At 47.7% G+C, this 15,468-nt stretch overlaps 1 protein-coding gene across 2 annotated transcripts; it reads left to right on the top strand.

The window, feature by feature from the left end:
• The first annotated feature begins 2,741 nt into the window (after nucleotides 1–2,741).
• THY1 (Thy-1 cell surface antigen) lies at nucleotides 2,742–7,801 on the top strand. Of its 2 annotated transcripts, XM_024570865.3 has the most exons (5): nucleotides 2,742–2,831; nucleotides 4,056–4,169; nucleotides 5,084–5,144; nucleotides 5,611–5,940; nucleotides 6,443–7,801. In XM_024570865.3, exons 3-5 carry the CDS (start codon nucleotides 5,108–5,110, stop codon nucleotides 6,553–6,555), a joined length of 480 nt encoding a protein of 159 aa, XP_024426633.2. In that variant the 5' UTR covers nucleotides 2,742–2,831; nucleotides 4,056–4,169; nucleotides 5,084–5,107; the 3' UTR covers nucleotides 6,556–7,801. The 2 variants fall into 2 exon arrangements, with proteins under 2 accessions (XP_024426633.2, XP_024426634.2); XM_024570866.3 differs by lacking the exon at nucleotides 4,056–4,169 and having other exon boundaries at nucleotides 2,748–2,831.
• The last annotated feature ends 7,667 nt before the right edge of the window (nucleotides 7,802–15,468 follow it).

The raw sequence follows: 15,468 nt of genomic DNA, 5'->3' as shown, positions 1-15,468 counted from the left end.
TGAAATTAATACAAAATAATACTGAATATAAATTGTACTTGAAAAATAAAATTTTTATTTTAAAAAAGATACTAGTTCAGCTATAGGACAATATCCTTAATATAACTGGAAATCCTTTTGGCTGAGAAGATTTACTAGGCACCATCTTAAATTTTCCTAGGGTGTTAACAAAGATTCTACAATCATACCCTTGATTTAATACTTACTGTTGGACTGGTTCTTACTTTGAGAATCTGTTGCCTGCTGGAGAGACTGGAAATGAGGTCTAGATTTCTTTTCCAATCCAGCAAATTGCCCAGATCCTTACTATGCTCATTTCTCTCGCATGCGCGCGTGTGAGTGCTCGCTTGCGCTCTCTCTCTCTCTCTCTCTGATAATTCCTTATACCACCTAGAAGCAACTAAATGGCATATTCAATATTTCATCCTTAGCCCTGGCTGGTGTGGCTCAGTGGATTGAGTGCCGGCTTGCAAAGCAAGGGGTCGCCAGTTCGATTCCCAGTCAGAGCACATGCCTGGATTGTGGGCCAGATCCCCAGTTGGGGGCGTGCAAGAGGCAACCACACATTGATGTTTCTCTCCCTCTCTCTCCTTCCCCTCTCCCTAAAAGTAAATAAATAAAGTCTTTTTTTAAAAATTCCATCTTTAGATCTCTTCAGCCAAATCTACAAATTCTTTAGGTACATTTTCTACCTCCCAAGTTACAACAAGCAACATTTCACCAATTGTTTCACCACTATATAACAGAATCACCCTTGATCCAGCTTCCAAGCAGCTTCCTTACTACTTTTCTAGCCTCTTCTAACAGTTTGTTTACTGTTCCTCCAGCCTGCACAACAGTCTCCCCCTCGCTGCTTTACATTCAAGCCTTCACCCGCCACTCAATTCCAAAGTCAATGCCATATGTTTAGCTTTTTTAAGACAGCACCATACTACTAAGTACCAATTTATGCATCAGGTATCCACTGTTACTTAACACATGACCTAAAACAACCACCATTTTATTAAGCTTGGAGATTCTGTCAGTTGGGAATTCACATTTGTCTCTGTCCCACAATATCTGGGGCCAGCATGAAAACTTGAACAGCTAGAGGGGACAACTTAAAAAGCTTGGGGCTAGGATTATCTGGAAGTTTCTTTATCTACATGTCTGAAGCCTGGGCTGAAATAACTCTGAAGGCTAAATTCACCTGAGACTGTCCACCAGAGTGCCTACATAATGCCAATCCATATACATAGGGCTCCCACATTGTCCTGGTTTTTCTTATTCCACCATGAACCAGTAAAACATCAGTCTAGTAGAAGTCTGAAGATCCACCCTGGGAGTGATGGGAAGCACTGTATGTGGAGTTAGGAGATCTAAAATCTACCTATTCCTGGCTGTACTCCAAATAATTTGCCTGGCCTTTGACAAATCATTAGTTTTCTTGGCCTCAGTTTCAGCTCTGAAAGGATGGAATGGCTTCTGCCACCTCTGTGATTCTATAAAGATCAATCTGATGAAATCAGTTAATAAGTATTCCCTTAGTCATCCTAAAGGAATGTGCATTTTTAGATGAGTGTTTATCCCGTGTGTCTCTAGCTGGAGCAACTGGAGATGACGGAATAAGAAAGATCTAAGGTACCAAAAGAGCAGCCACGGTGTCTCAAGAAATTTTGCCTTGGGTAGATGCCTCTAAACCCTTCCTGCTTTCAGCATTTTGATCCTGGTCAGTTAGTAAATGGAAGTTCTTTTTTTTTTTTTAATTTTTATTGTTATTCAATTACAGTTGTCTGCATTTTCTCCCCATCCCTCCACCCCACCCCAGCCGAACCCACCACCCTCCCCCACCCTCAAATGGAAGTTTTTAAATCTCCCCTTCACCACCTTGTGTTTCCAGATCCTCTCATTTGAGCCATTAACTCCATCCAGCCAGAGACCTTGCTTTAGCAGACACACCATTGCCACTCTCTCTGGAGTCCACACTCCCCTCTTCCTAAAGTAAAGTACTTGGGGACCTAGAAAGTAGGCCAGGTTCTCATAACCTTATCAAAATAGCACAGCTAGGCCTTCTACCCAGCCATACTCAAAGACTAGTCTGTAGAGTGAAAGAACATACAAGGTCTCAGCCAGCCAGAGCCCAGGTATCTCCATGTCCTGCCAGAAAAATTAACTGTCTCCAGCCCTTGTGTGTGTGTGTGGCGCACGGGGAGGGGGTGGGGGGGTAGGAAGGTGGATCATAAGCCTGTGAGGGGTGGGGGGTACAAGGCTCCAAGCTAAAGCAATTGTGTTTTGATAGGAAAGATCCTTGGACTTAGAATCATAAAGCTGTTAAGGAAGAAAAAAACACACTACATGGAGTGACAGGAAGGAGGCCAGAGTGTCTAGAAAAATGAACTGGAGGTGGTCTGCAGTCTTAGAAGTTACCCTACAAACAATGAGAAGCCCAGTTGAGAAGCTCAAAGTGAAGGGAATGGTCTTATACCAGACCAGAGTTTCCGAATCCTAGGCTAGAAAAAATGTTAATGCCTTAAAAGGGGAGCAATCCCTGTGGTGCTCTGGGAGGCGGCCCCTCAGCTACCCCACCTCGATCCCCGGGGTCACTGGTCAAGCCTGTGAGCCACAAGGTGAAGTCCCCTTTCTCTGGCATACTGCCGGTTTCCGACACCAATGTTGGGCCGCCTCCTCCCTCTGCTATCCTTTCTCGCTACCCCTCAGCCTCTGATTGGCCGAGCCCCCCCCCCCCAGCTCCTCCTTTCCCACCCTTGGTGAAAACTGCGGGCATCCGGAGGAGTGCAGCATCTGGAGGTGGTGTTTCCAAGAGGATGCTACAGTGGACGTTCGGAACCCAGGTGGGAATCTGTGTCAGAGCGGGACCCTCTGCACAGCTACGCGGTGATCCACCCCAGGTGCCCAAGCAAGCCCTCTCAATCCAAGGCTTTGGAAAACGGTCCAACAGCGTACTGGGAATGAGCAGCACAATGCTTGGGGAGGGATCAGCTTCCCAAGCAAGGGTTGGGAGCTGGACGCAGTTGCTGCAGGCCAGGGGCCCTGCCGCACCCAGCCTTTCAAAGAAGGTGTCTCGGGCTTTTGCCTGGTTGGGAGGTGGGGGGGGGGGGGGGGGGTTGGGCGGGAGGAGGTTTCTGGAGCCGGGCTGCTGGGAGAGAACTGGGAGAACCGGGAGGAAGGGCGCCAAGGACAGCCTTGGGTTCTGCTCTCCACCCAGAAGACCCCAAATCAAGCGCGCAAAGGCGGGGTTTGGGAGGTGGCTTTGAAGTCGGGGGATGACAATAGAGGCTGGCACGCTGGAGGAAATCTGTGCCCTGTGACCTCAGGGCGGGCTGGGTGCGGGGCATCCAAGTAATGAGAAACCGCAGTGGCGTGGGGAGGGGGGGGGGCGGGGGCGCGTCTGCGTGGAAGGTGGCTGGCAGACGCAGGGTGGGGGGGGGCAGAACTGGAAAAAGATGAGAGGGGGGAAGGGAGACCTCAATTGGGAAAGGAGAAGACTGAAATATGGAAAAAGAATAAGGGTGGGACTCGTCGAATGGCGGGGGGGGGGGGGGGGGGGTGCTGGAGAGAACAGTACCTCAGAACTTACCTGGGTTCTAGTCTGCGAAGACGCGAGGCAAAGGAAATGAAATAGGCTGTGCCTCCCCTTCCTCTCTATAACCCTCACTTTGGCTGTACCAACCTCTCCAGCGCCCGCCCCACTCCCCATTTCTGTTCTAGCCGATGCTTCCTCTCCTAAACCCAAGACTCGCACCTCTCCTCCATAACTCAGCGTCCGTGAATTAAAACCAAATGCCAGCTTCCCCTTCTTTTTTAAAAAAACACTTTTTGTATTGTTGTTCAAGTACAGTTTACTGCCTTTTCCCCCCAACCCTCCCTACCACCCCAGCTCTCCCCACCTCCCTCCCCTGTTTCCACCCCCCCCCCTTGTTGTTGTCCATGTGTCCTTTATAATTATTCCTGAAAACCCTTCACCCTTTTCCCCTATAATCCGCTCCCCTCTCCCCTCTGGTCCCTAAAACTAAGAACAGGCTGACAGTGACCAACTTCCCTTTCTTCTCCAACAGTACCTCCAGGTCCCTCTCGACTTGGGTACCAGAGGGTATTAACTGTAACCACAGCCACCGCTGGACCCTGGACTCCTAGAGCGCTTCCTGGCAGGGCCTGGCGCACACTCTCAGGTGCCACTCCTGCAGCCTCTCTCTATCAAACACCCATGCGGCCAGGCTAGGACAGCTGTGTGGACTTGCCAGCCTAAACTGCAAGAAGGAGGCCAGAGAGCCTAGGCAGCAAGGCTACTGAAGCCAGCTCTGCACAGAGAACTGGACATTTGGAAACATCTTGGTTTCTATGTAATCAGGCAACATATGCAATAGGAGAGCACTGTCACTCCCTCACACACATCTGGGAAGACCCTTATCTGTGTTCCAAGTACAGTCCTATCTGGGAACACCTTAGTCACACATGCCAGACATCATCCCTAACCACACAGTCACTAAGATGAGGGAAATTAGCGTGCAGATCACTTACTATGGAGCAAAGTGCCAGATATTTGTCATTTTTCTTAATGACATCACAACCCTGTGGTTATCTAAAGCTCAGATTCATTCATTCATTCCACATCTTTTGAGAATCTGTGTGCCAGGAACTTTGGGTATTTTCTTCTGAATAAGAACTGGGAAGTCCCTGAATGGGCAGTTTTTGTTTAAAAGAGTTTTAGTTTTACAAGATAAAGAGTTCTGGATATTGGGTGCACAACAATATATTAAATAAGTGAACAACACTATTTGTGTTATGTTGCATTAAATAGGAAGACCCTGCCTTCCTGAAGGGAAAATGAAATGGTAGTTAAAGTCACTTTAGTGAGTCACCCAGCTAGTAAGTGTTTAGCAGAGACACACATCTCTTGCTTTCCCTGAGAGGAAAGAATGAGTGGCAGTGTCACCTTCACTGATAGGAAGAAGGCTGTAGGGAAGGGCCTGGATGCCTGCCATGGCCATTATGGCATGTATTCCATGGACTCCCAGCACTGGCAGTGCATGTGGGCACATCTGTCTCATCTCTTGGCTGACTCTGATCTTGTTCCCACTCCCAGATCCAGAACTGAGCTCTTGGCACCATGAACCCCACCATCAGCCTCACTCTCCTCCTGACAGGTACTGGGCAAGGGGCAGGTCTGGGATTCCAAGTACCCTGGCTTCTTTCAGAGAAGCTAGCTGCTTCTTCATGACCTCAGAAGGTGGAGATGACTAAGGGAGAAAGGGCTCCTTTTCATCCCTAAGTCAACTGAGCAACCTAGTTGATCTTCTGACTACCTGAGGTGGTTTTTGGAAACATATTTCACAGAGCTTACCCCATATTGACTTGGAACCTTTGTGTGGGAACCAGGAACCTGCACCAGCTCCCCAAGGTCTCCTACCTCTAGGACACACTGGTGGGACCCAGGACTAAAGTATATGAGGGAGGGAGGCTAGCATCTGCATCATGCTGTGGTGGGGAGAGGTACTTAGAGAGCAGACCCTTGTGCCCTCCCTGGCCAGGTCCCTATGTCCTGTTAATGTGGGTGGGAGGCTCCCTGCTCTGCAGGTCCCCCCAACTCAGAGGGGGCACTGCTGGTGCCAGTCTTGCAGGTGGCCAGTGGACAAAAGGTGACCAGCCTGACAGCCTGCCTGGTGGACCAGAGCCTTCGTTTGGACTGCCGCCATGAGAACACTACCTCCTTGCCCATTCAGTACGAGTTCAGCCTGACCCGTGATTCAAAGAAGCATGTGCTCTTTGGCACTGTGGGAGTGCCTGAGCACACATACCGCTCCCGAACCAACTTTACCAGCAAGTACAACATCAAGGTCCTCTACTTATCTGGCTTCACCACCAAGGACGAGGGGATGTACACATGCGAACTCCGCCTCTCTAGCCAGACCTTCTCTAACAAGAAGGTCTCTGTGATCAGAGGTGAGAAAAACCCCCCAACAAGGCCAAGTGAGCTGGGAGAGGCAGGCTGGGGAGAAATGGGCTGCCTAGAACAACAGGCAGTCCTGTTGGCTGGGCCACAGAAGAGACTGTCTGTGCCCAGGGGAGTAACTGCCTTCTGTGTGAATGGGGGGAAGTGTTAAGGGGACAGTCAGACAGGCAGAGTGGTGTAGCAGAGGCTTCCACCATGGCTGAAAGCAAATCTGTTGGCCTCCACAATCGTCCTTCTCCCCACATGGAAAACAGGGTTGACAGCAGCTCCCTCACCAACAGTTTTCTTGTGAGGATGCTTAGTAAAGATGTGATATAATGTTTGTTCAAGGGCTCTGGAATCTGCAATGGGAGACAGGGTTGGTTCTGTTCGACCAAATTGGCCCTGGTTCCAGCCCTCCCCAGGGAAATGCACCCTACTTCTGGGCTTGTGGCTGCCCAAGTCCTGCTCTTCATTCCTGCTCTGCCCCTCTACCCCATTCTCTCTCCACAGACAAACTGGTCAAGTGTGGGGGCATAAGCCTGCTGGCCCAGGACATGTCATGGCTGCTGCTGTCCCTGCTCTCCCTGCACCTCCTGCTGGCCATGGATTTCATCTCCTTTTGACTGGCTGGGCCCTTGGAGGACACAGGAAGCCACAAGGCCTTGTCCAGAGATCCTACTTATCTGAGTAGACTGATCCCATCACCCCAATCCCTCACACACCTTGGGGAAAAAATGGGGACCCCATCCCTCATAAGGAATCTCAGTGCTGCATGCCATTATTTACCTACTCCCCCACTGCCACTTCACACCCTCTCCAGACACCACTAGCTTTTTGTCCTCTTTGTCCCTGAACTGCTTCTGTCTGGTTTATTTAGGGATTTTTCTTCCTTTTCTTTGGGAGTTTGTGAAAAGGGAAGCCAGGGTTGGGGACCTGATAGAGAGTGAGGGCATGGGAGGGGTAGTAGGATGGAGGGGTACTAGTCCCTGGGGGGGCATCTTTGCCCACAGGGACCAGAAGCCTGAGAGAGACCTTGATGAAGAGGGGGATGGGATGTGTTTGGGCCTAGCACATCCCTCAGTAGCCCCTCACTCCCATATGTGAGGGTAACACCAAGCATTTGTGGTCTATCACATGAGAAGAGAACTGAGATACTTACCTGGCAGGGGAGATACCATGATCACGAGAAGAGAACTGAGAGCATCATTAGGAGCATTCTCTGTCCCAGCACAAAAGCTGTCCTCTTCACTGCAGAAGTCCCCTAGGGGCCTTAGTCCTAGGGCACAGTCAGGTGGAAATGCAGATTCTGCCCTTCGAGGAATGCTAATGGAGAGTTGGAAAGGGACAAAGAAAGGAGGGAGGGTCTATCATCCCTTCCTAACTAAGGAAGCTAAAAATGGGAGCCTCCTGTCCCTCACTGCCTCAACCAGTAGTTGAGAGGGTGGCAGAGGATGACAGTCCTCTTCCTAGGCTGTCCTAAGCTCCTGAGAACTTCCAGAATGCTGACCTGCAGGCAGTATGCAGGCCATAGGAAGCCACAGAGCCACGCAATTTGGCCCAAGTATTTTTCCAGAAGGCTCTTCCTTCCCTCCACAGGTAGTGCCAACCCCAGCTAGCTGAGCCTCAGGCATCCCCGTGTCCCACAAGCCTACCTCCTGAGGGATGGGGGGGAGGGGAGGGGGCCTGAGACAGGCCATGGAGTGAGACCTGTGAGCAGGAAATGCCTTGAGAAATGGGTTTTCCCAACACCCAGCTTCCTATCTGGCAGCTCTGCCCTGTCCTGGGACCATGTATAGTACCACCACAGCTTATAACATCTCACTGAGGAAAAAGAAAACTGCATAATAAAACCAAACTTCTGGAATCTGTCCTCCTGGCTCTGCTTTGCTTCTGTCCCCAGGCCTGCCACCCTCCTTCAGTCATGCATCCAGGAGGTCCAACCTGCCACCTCTTCCCACCAATGCATGCTGGACTTCTCAGAATGATTCTAACACAACATATTTGCACAAATAAATGAATGTTCCATCTCTGCTGACTTACCTGGTGGGAATGACAGGCTCACCTGCCAATTTGTGGACTGAGTCACATGGCCCTGGTTCTGGAATATGCTAAAAAGCACTAAAATGTGTAATTCACTTTTTCTTAGATCTGGTTCTTCTCAAATGCCCCCTAAAATTACATCTGCTTTGGAGAGGACAAGTGCTGGGGCAAGTAGAAAAACAGGAGTGAGCATGGTGGGAGGGGCCCATATCATGAAGGTGTAAGGACAATATCTCTTAAATCCAACAAGGCCATGTAAAGGACTTGAGGGTGGGGAGAGAGCACTGAAGCCCATCCGTGGCTCCCTCTCCTAAAAGCCAATATGCAGATGGTAAACAGCATCAGGGCTCATGCTGGCATTGGACACTAGACCAGGATCACACGGTGGTTCCAGGTTTCAGTTGCTGTCAGAGTGAGGCAGCCCCCAGGTAGCCTTCCCTGTTTTGCCAGGGAACTGGGGGAGGAGGCTGGCAACTACCCAGAAGCTGACTCATTTGTTATTTAGCTCTGGGCAAATGATTCTCCCTAAGCATTTGCTTAAAGGCCCAGTATCTTAATTCATGTCACTAGCCTGTACTCCTCCTGACACCTCTTAGCAATGCCTTGCCAGCAGCCCCTGTAATAACAATGCCCAGAGAAGGAAAGAGAGGCCTGCAGGAAGAAAGGGAGCTGCCTGTGTCACCAACCATGACATCCACCCATCCCTTTGTGAACTGATGGTCACACAGCATGGTGCAGCCAGCCTGGGGTCTCCAGAGCTAGAGACACAAATGGACACAAGCCCCTCTGTACTGCCCTGCTTTGAACCACAAACACTGTGCCAATAAAAGAGCCACTAGCTGGTGGCTCAGTGGATTGAGCGTGGGCCTGTGAACCAAAGGGTCACTGGTTCGATTCCCAGTCAGGGCACATGCCTGGGTTGTGGGCCAGGTCCCCAGTAGGGGGTGCACAAGAGGCAACTACACACTGGTGTTTCCCTTTCTTTCTCCCTCCCTCCTCCTCTGAAAATAAATAAATAAATAAATTTTTTGATAGAGACTTTGAGGGAGCAGGGAGTTCAAATGCCACACAAGGGGTAGTAAGAGGTAGAGCCAGAAGGTCTTTCGGGAAGGAATTGGGAAGCCAGGTGTGAAGTCTCAACTGTGAGAATGCCTAGTACCTGTGCAGTGCCTCACATGTGGTCTTTATCACACCCTGGCACCATTTCCCTAAAGAAATGAGTGACCACACTCTACAAGGGTTCTGGAGAGACAGTGTTGCCCACTGCAACCATGCTTAAGGGAGGAGAACCTGAGGCTCTCAGTGGGTGGGGTTAGCTTAAGAAATCACAGAGGCCATCAGAGGACCAGAGGAAGGCAGGAAAGGAGAAGGGAATGAATGGGCCTGGGCCCAAGAAGGAGCCCTACAACTTATAGTCAGAGCCATCAGGCCTCACAACATCAACCAACTCAGAAAGACAGCTGTGATCTTGGGCTGCTGAGGGCTTTCAGAGGCAGGCACAACAGCCACCAGTTGCTCTCTGGTCAAATTGAGAGGCCTTGTGGAGGCTGCAGGACATCTGCAGTGACTTGGCTAATGATAAAGAGGGCTGGGTCCAGCCCTGGTTCCTGCACACATGCCCCAGACCCCAATTTATCAATCTGCTCCCCACTCCTCCTCACCCCCTCAGCCATCTCAGTCTCCACCTAGGGTAAGGGCATGAGATTGTTGCTCAGTAGCAACAAAAATCCCTCTCCACAATGCCATTTCTGATTGGATCATCCACCAAGACAGGAATACCTGTCTCAGGGGCACAGCCTGAGAGTCTCTCTAACGCCAAGAAACTCCCTTGGGAAGGGCAAGGGGATCACCAGGAGGAAACACTGGGACTTTCACTGGCCAGCTAATAGATCTACCAGGGGTCCAGGGGACCTATGCCATGCATCCTCTAGCCTCCTCAACATAACATTAACCTCTCTGTGTTTGCAGCTTTTGTGTTGTAAAGGGCATGTCTGTCTTTATAGGCAAAAGAAGCAAATCCCCAAAGATTAAATCATAATCACAATGATTTATGATTAAATCATAGGGCCTTAGAGATCATGGTAAATAGTTTGAATTTCATTCTTTGGGCAACAGGTAAGTGATAAAGTATTTGATCTAATAATATTGTTAGAAGATCCCTCTTGCTGCTTTATGGGAAATAGGTTGGAAAAGAATAACAATACAAGCAAGAAATCAGGGAAATATTGCAATAGTCCTAAAAGAGATGATGGCAGCTTAGACGAAAAATGTAGTGGCAGAAATGGAGAGAAGTGGTAACTTTGAGATATATATAAAGTTAATACTGAGAGAACTCGTGAAATCTGAATAAGCTCTATGGATCTTGCCAATATCAATCTCCCTGTTTTGATATTGTACTACAGTTATGTAAGATATTACCAATGGGGGAACCTGGGTGAAGGGTACACAGGACCTCTTTATACTCTTTTTGCCACATGGCCTGTGTCTTGTTTATGACCAATAATATATGGTAGAAGTCATGCTGCGTGACTTCCAAGGCCAGGTCATAAGAAGCCTTGCAACTTCCACCTGGTTGTAGGAATACTCACTCCTGAAACACACCCTCTTAGAACCCAGCTGCAATTGTGAGGGCTCAAGTCACACAATGGCCATATGTAGGCACTCCTGTCACTAGCCACAGCTTAGCTCTCAGCCAACAGCCACCATCAATGGTCAGCTGTAATAATACACTATCTTGGATGTCCAGCTCAGTTGAGTCTTCAGATGAGATAAAAACTAGCTGCTGCTGATTGCAACTTCATAAGAACTTCTCAGCTGACCTCATTAACCACAGCAGCATGAGGCACATTAATAATTTGTTTAAAGCCACTAAATTTTGGAGTGGCCTGTGATATATCAATAGAATACTGTCTTTAATAAGAGCAGTTTGAGAGAGACCTCGCACAACTAGAACTGACAGAAAATCAAATGGCAAGGAAGTCCAACACCAAGTAGATAAAAAAGAAACATACATCCAGACTGGTAGGAGGGGCGGAGACGGGCACGGGGGCGGAGAGGACTCGCGTGGCTATGGCGGGACTGAGACTGGCAGAGTGTGGGACAAAAGGGGCAGGCAATCTGACCACTAGCAGACCCTGCGGCCCCACATTCGTGCACAGATAAATCGAGAGGGCCGGACTCAAGAGTGGCGCAGAACGGGGCAGGCAGAGCGGGGGGGGGGGGGAAGCACCCCACAGCCCCACACTCCTAGACCGCGTAACCCAGGGTTGCAGCACGGGGAAATAAAGACTCAGACCTCTGATTGAAAGAGCCCGTGGGGGTTGGGGTGGCAGCGGGAGAGACTCCCAGCCTCACAGGAGAGGTTGTTGGAGAGACCCACAGGGGCCTAGAGTGTGCACAAGCCCACCCACTCGGGAACCAGCACCAGAGTGGCCAAATTTGAATGTGGGTAGCAGAGTGAAAGACTGAAATCTGGTAGACAGGGGAGCAGGCGCCATTGCTCCCTCTCGGCCCCTCCCCCACGTACAGCATCACAGTGCAGCGACCAGCATTACCCCGCCCCGGTGAACACCTAAGGCTCCGCCCCTTTAAGTAACAGACGCACCAAGACAAAAAAAAAAAAAAAAAAAAGTGGCCCAAATGACAGAACACTTCAAAGCTCCAGAAAAAATACAACTAAGTGAGGAAGAGATAGCCAACCTATCGGATGCACAGTTCAAAACACTGGTTATTAAGACGCTCACAGAATTGGTTGAATTTGTTCGAAAACCAGATGAAAAAATGAATCCTATGCTAAGAGAAACAACGGAAAATGTACAGGGAACCAATAGTGATGCGAAGGAAACTGGGACTCAAATCAATGGTATGGACCAGAAGGAAGAAAGAAACATCCAACCAGAAAAGAAGGAAGAAACAAGAATTCCGAAAAATGAGGAGAGGCTTAGGAACCTCCAGGACATCTTGAAACGTTCCAACATCTGAATTATAGGGGTGCCAGAAGGAGAAGAGGAAGAACAAAAAATTGAAAACTTATTTGAACGAATAATGAAGGAGAACTTCCCTCATCTGGCAAAGGAAATAGACTTCCAGGAAGTCCAGGAAGCTCAGAGAGTCCTAAAGAAGCTGGACTCAAGGAAGAACACACCAAGGCACATCATAATTACATTACCCAAGATCAAAGATAAGGAGAGAATCTTCGAAGCAGCAAGAGAAAAGGAGACAGTTACCTACAAAGGAGTTCCCATAAGACTGTCAGCTGATTTCTCAAGAGACTTTATAGGCAAGGAGGGGCTGGAAAGAAGTATTCCAAGTTATGAAAGTCAAGGACCTACATCCAAGATTGCTCTATCCAGCAAAGCTTTCATTTAAAATGGAAGGGCAGATAAAGTGCTTCTCAGATAAGGTCAAGTTAAAGAAGTTCATCATCACCAAGCCCTTATTATATGAAATGTTAAAGGGATTTATCTAAGAAAAAGAAGATAAAAAATATGAACAGTACAAATGACAGCAAACTCACAGTTATTAACAACCACACCTAAAACAAAAACAAAAGCAAACTAAGCAAACAACTAGAACAGGAACAGAATCACAGAAATGGAGATCACATGGAGGATTATCAACAGGGGAGTGGGAGGGGGAGAGAGAGAGAAAAGGTACAGAGAATAAGTAGCATAAATGGTAGGTAGAAAATAGACAGGGGGAGGGTAAGAATAGTATAGGAAATGTACATGCCAAAGAACTTATAAGTATGACCCATGGACATGAACTAAAGGGGGGGAATGTGGGCAGGAGGGGGTGTGCAGGGAGGAGGGGAGTGAAGTGGGGAAAATGGGACAACTGAATAGCATAATCAATAAAATAGATTAAATAATAATAATAAATAATCTTAAATGGGCCCTTGATACTTACTACCTGACAACACAACTATATTTCCATAATTCATTCACTCTCCCATTCACTACCACAGTGGTTCTCAAAAGGTCATCCCCAACCAACAGCTGCAGGATCACCTGGAAACTCATTAGAAATGCAAGTTCTCAGGCCCACCCCAAACCTCCAGAATCAGAAACTCTGGATGAGGCCTTAACAGACTCTCTAGGCAATTCTAATACACAATCTAGTTTGAGAACCACTCCCCTAGATGGCTAGTTTATAATTACTCCTCTTTTTCTAAATTCCCAGCCCTTCTTCCTTCATCCTTGATTCACTCTTAGCTCACCTTGCTTCCTAATTCACTGAGAGGAAAAAGGCCACCAGGAGAGAATCTCCACTAGCTTCTACTGCATTATCATCCATTCACCTCCCTGCATCTGTGCCCAAAAATTGTGACTTCTCTCTTCTTCCTTAGGATGAACTCTTTGTGCCCTTAACTAATCAAGGCCCTCACTCTACTTGATTCCATCCCCTCTCACCTCATCAATGATATTGCTCGTTACTCCCCTCCCTCTTGAGCATCATCAGTCCCCTCTCTCTACTGGCTCTTCTCATCAGCATATAAACATATGGTTATTTTTGCTATTTAAAAAAATATGTGTCAAAATATCCTTGACCTTACTTCTCTTTTTAGCTACTGCCCAGTATCTTTCCTTCCTTCACTACAAAGCTCCTCCAAAGAGTTCTCTATACTGTATCCATCCTTCTCCAATTCTTTCTTGAACCCACCCACAATCAAACTTTCACCCCACCACTCCACCTAAAGCATTCTTGTCAGGTTATATCACCAACAACCTTCTAAATCAACTTTCAGACTCTTCTTACTTAACCTGTGTTCAGCATTTGATACAATTGATCTTTTCTCCTTAGTGAGTCTCCTGCTGTTAGCGTCCAGCATAACAACATCTCCTGGATTTCATTTCTCCCCTTTCACTGGTCATTTCTCAGGCCCTTTGATGGTTCCTACACATTTCTAAAATCATTTAATGTTGGAAAGCTCCAGGATTCAGTCCTTGCACATATTTTTTTTCTATTTATACTTGCTCCCCAGTGATCTCTTCTAATCTCATGGCTTTAAAAAACATCCATATACTGATGACTCTCAATTTTATATCTCCAAACCAGATTTTGCCAAACTTATACATCTAACTGCTTTCTTGACATCCTGACATTCCTGAAAGACATCTCAAACTTAACATGTATTAAACCAAGCTCCTGATCTACCTTCACCCCAAAACCTGCTCCTCCCATAGCCTACACCCTCTCAAAGTTCAGGCCAAAAATTCCTCCCTTTCTCACAGTACCTAACCCAGAGGAAGAAACTGTTGGCTCTACATTCAAAAGACATCCAGAATCCAACCATTTCTCAGCACCTCTCACCACACTAATCCAAATCACCATCATCTCTCACTAGATTGCAAGCTTCTCCTAAATGCTCTCCTGCTTCTATTCTGGTTCTCTTCATATCTGTTCTCCCTTCAGTAGCTAAAAAGATTTTGTTTGTTTTTTTTAAGTCAAATTCATGTCACTCAAAATCTTCTGATGGCTCCCATGACAGAGTAAAAGCCCAAGTCATCACAATGGCCTTAGAGCCCTCCAAGGTGAAGGGAAACTTATCTCTTTCACCTCATTTCCCACTCTCTCTCTCTCTTCACTCCAGCCACAATGACCTGGTTCTTCCTCAAAAGTGGCAATTATGCTCCCACCTCAAGACCTTTGCATTTACTGTTCACTCTGTCTCCAACATTCTTCCCCAAGCTATCAGGATGACTCACTCCCTCATCTCCTTCAGGTCATTTAAACCTTCTCATTGAGGCCATCTCTGACTACAACTCACACACTTCATATCCCCCTCCCTGCTTTATTTGCCTCCATAGTTACTACTGCCACCTAACATACTATATAGTTTACTTATTTGATCTTTGTCCTTCTGTTTCTACTAGAATGTAAGCTTCTTGATGGCAAGGATTTTGCCTGTTTTGTTCACTGCTGTATCCCTAGTGCCTAGAAGAGTGTCTGGCGCATTTAATAGCCATCTGTAAAATGTGATTTAATGAGGGCCCTGAAGAAACAAAGGACTGAGACTCAGATGGGACTGGTTTTAAACAAGAAGACACACATCTCTTCTTACTTTACGCAGAGGTAAGAGGAATTCAGGTATGTTTGTAGGCAAAAATTTAAGTATTTTTCTCATGATTGCCTCTAGTTTCTCTGGGAAATAGAAGACACAGAGGTACTTCAGGACAGTGGTAATGAACAAAAATACCAGCTGTGGAGAATGGGAGAGGGAACTCAGAAATCCTAAGCACTCCTACAAGTAGGGCGCACCGGCCAGGAGTTTCTGGGCTTCCTCCTGGGAGTGGAGAAGCCTTACCGGCTTTACTTTGTTTGATGGTCCAAATGGAACTGAAAACCTGGATTTGCCTTAACACCAATCTACCTGGCTGCGCGGAGCTCTAATGACGCCACAATGGAAACAAGCCAATAGCCATGACGTATCTCAGTGACGCGAGATGCGGGGAGTGGCTTGCATGCTGGGGCGTAATGAGGCGGCTGCCCGCTGG

The sequence above is a fragment of the Desmodus rotundus genome, chromosome 5 (assembly GCF_022682495.2).
Source record: "Desmodus rotundus isolate HL8 chromosome 5, HLdesRot8A.1, whole genome shotgun sequence".
NCBI classification, from domain to species: Eukaryota; Metazoa; Chordata; class Mammalia; order Chiroptera; family Phyllostomidae; genus Desmodus; species Desmodus rotundus.
The sequence above is the reverse complement of the archived record's forward strand: the minus strand, read 5'-3'. Positions and strand labels throughout refer to the sequence as shown.

What these genes read in the sequence shown, in the direction of transcription:
- THY1 (XM_024570865.3), top strand. Translation starts at nt 5,108, where the DNA reads ATGAACCCCACCATCAGCCTCACTCTCCTCCTGACAG. An exon ending in CCTCACTCTCCTCCTGACAG is followed by an intron (nt 5,145 to 5,610) that starts GTACTGGGCAAG and finishes TGCTGGTGCCAG; the next exon opens with TCTTGCAGGTGGCCAGTGGA. An exon ending in GAAGGTCTCTGTGATCAGAG is followed by an intron (nt 5,941 to 6,442) that starts GTGAGAAAAACC and finishes CTCTCTCCACAG; the next exon opens with ACAAACTGGTCAAGTGTGGG.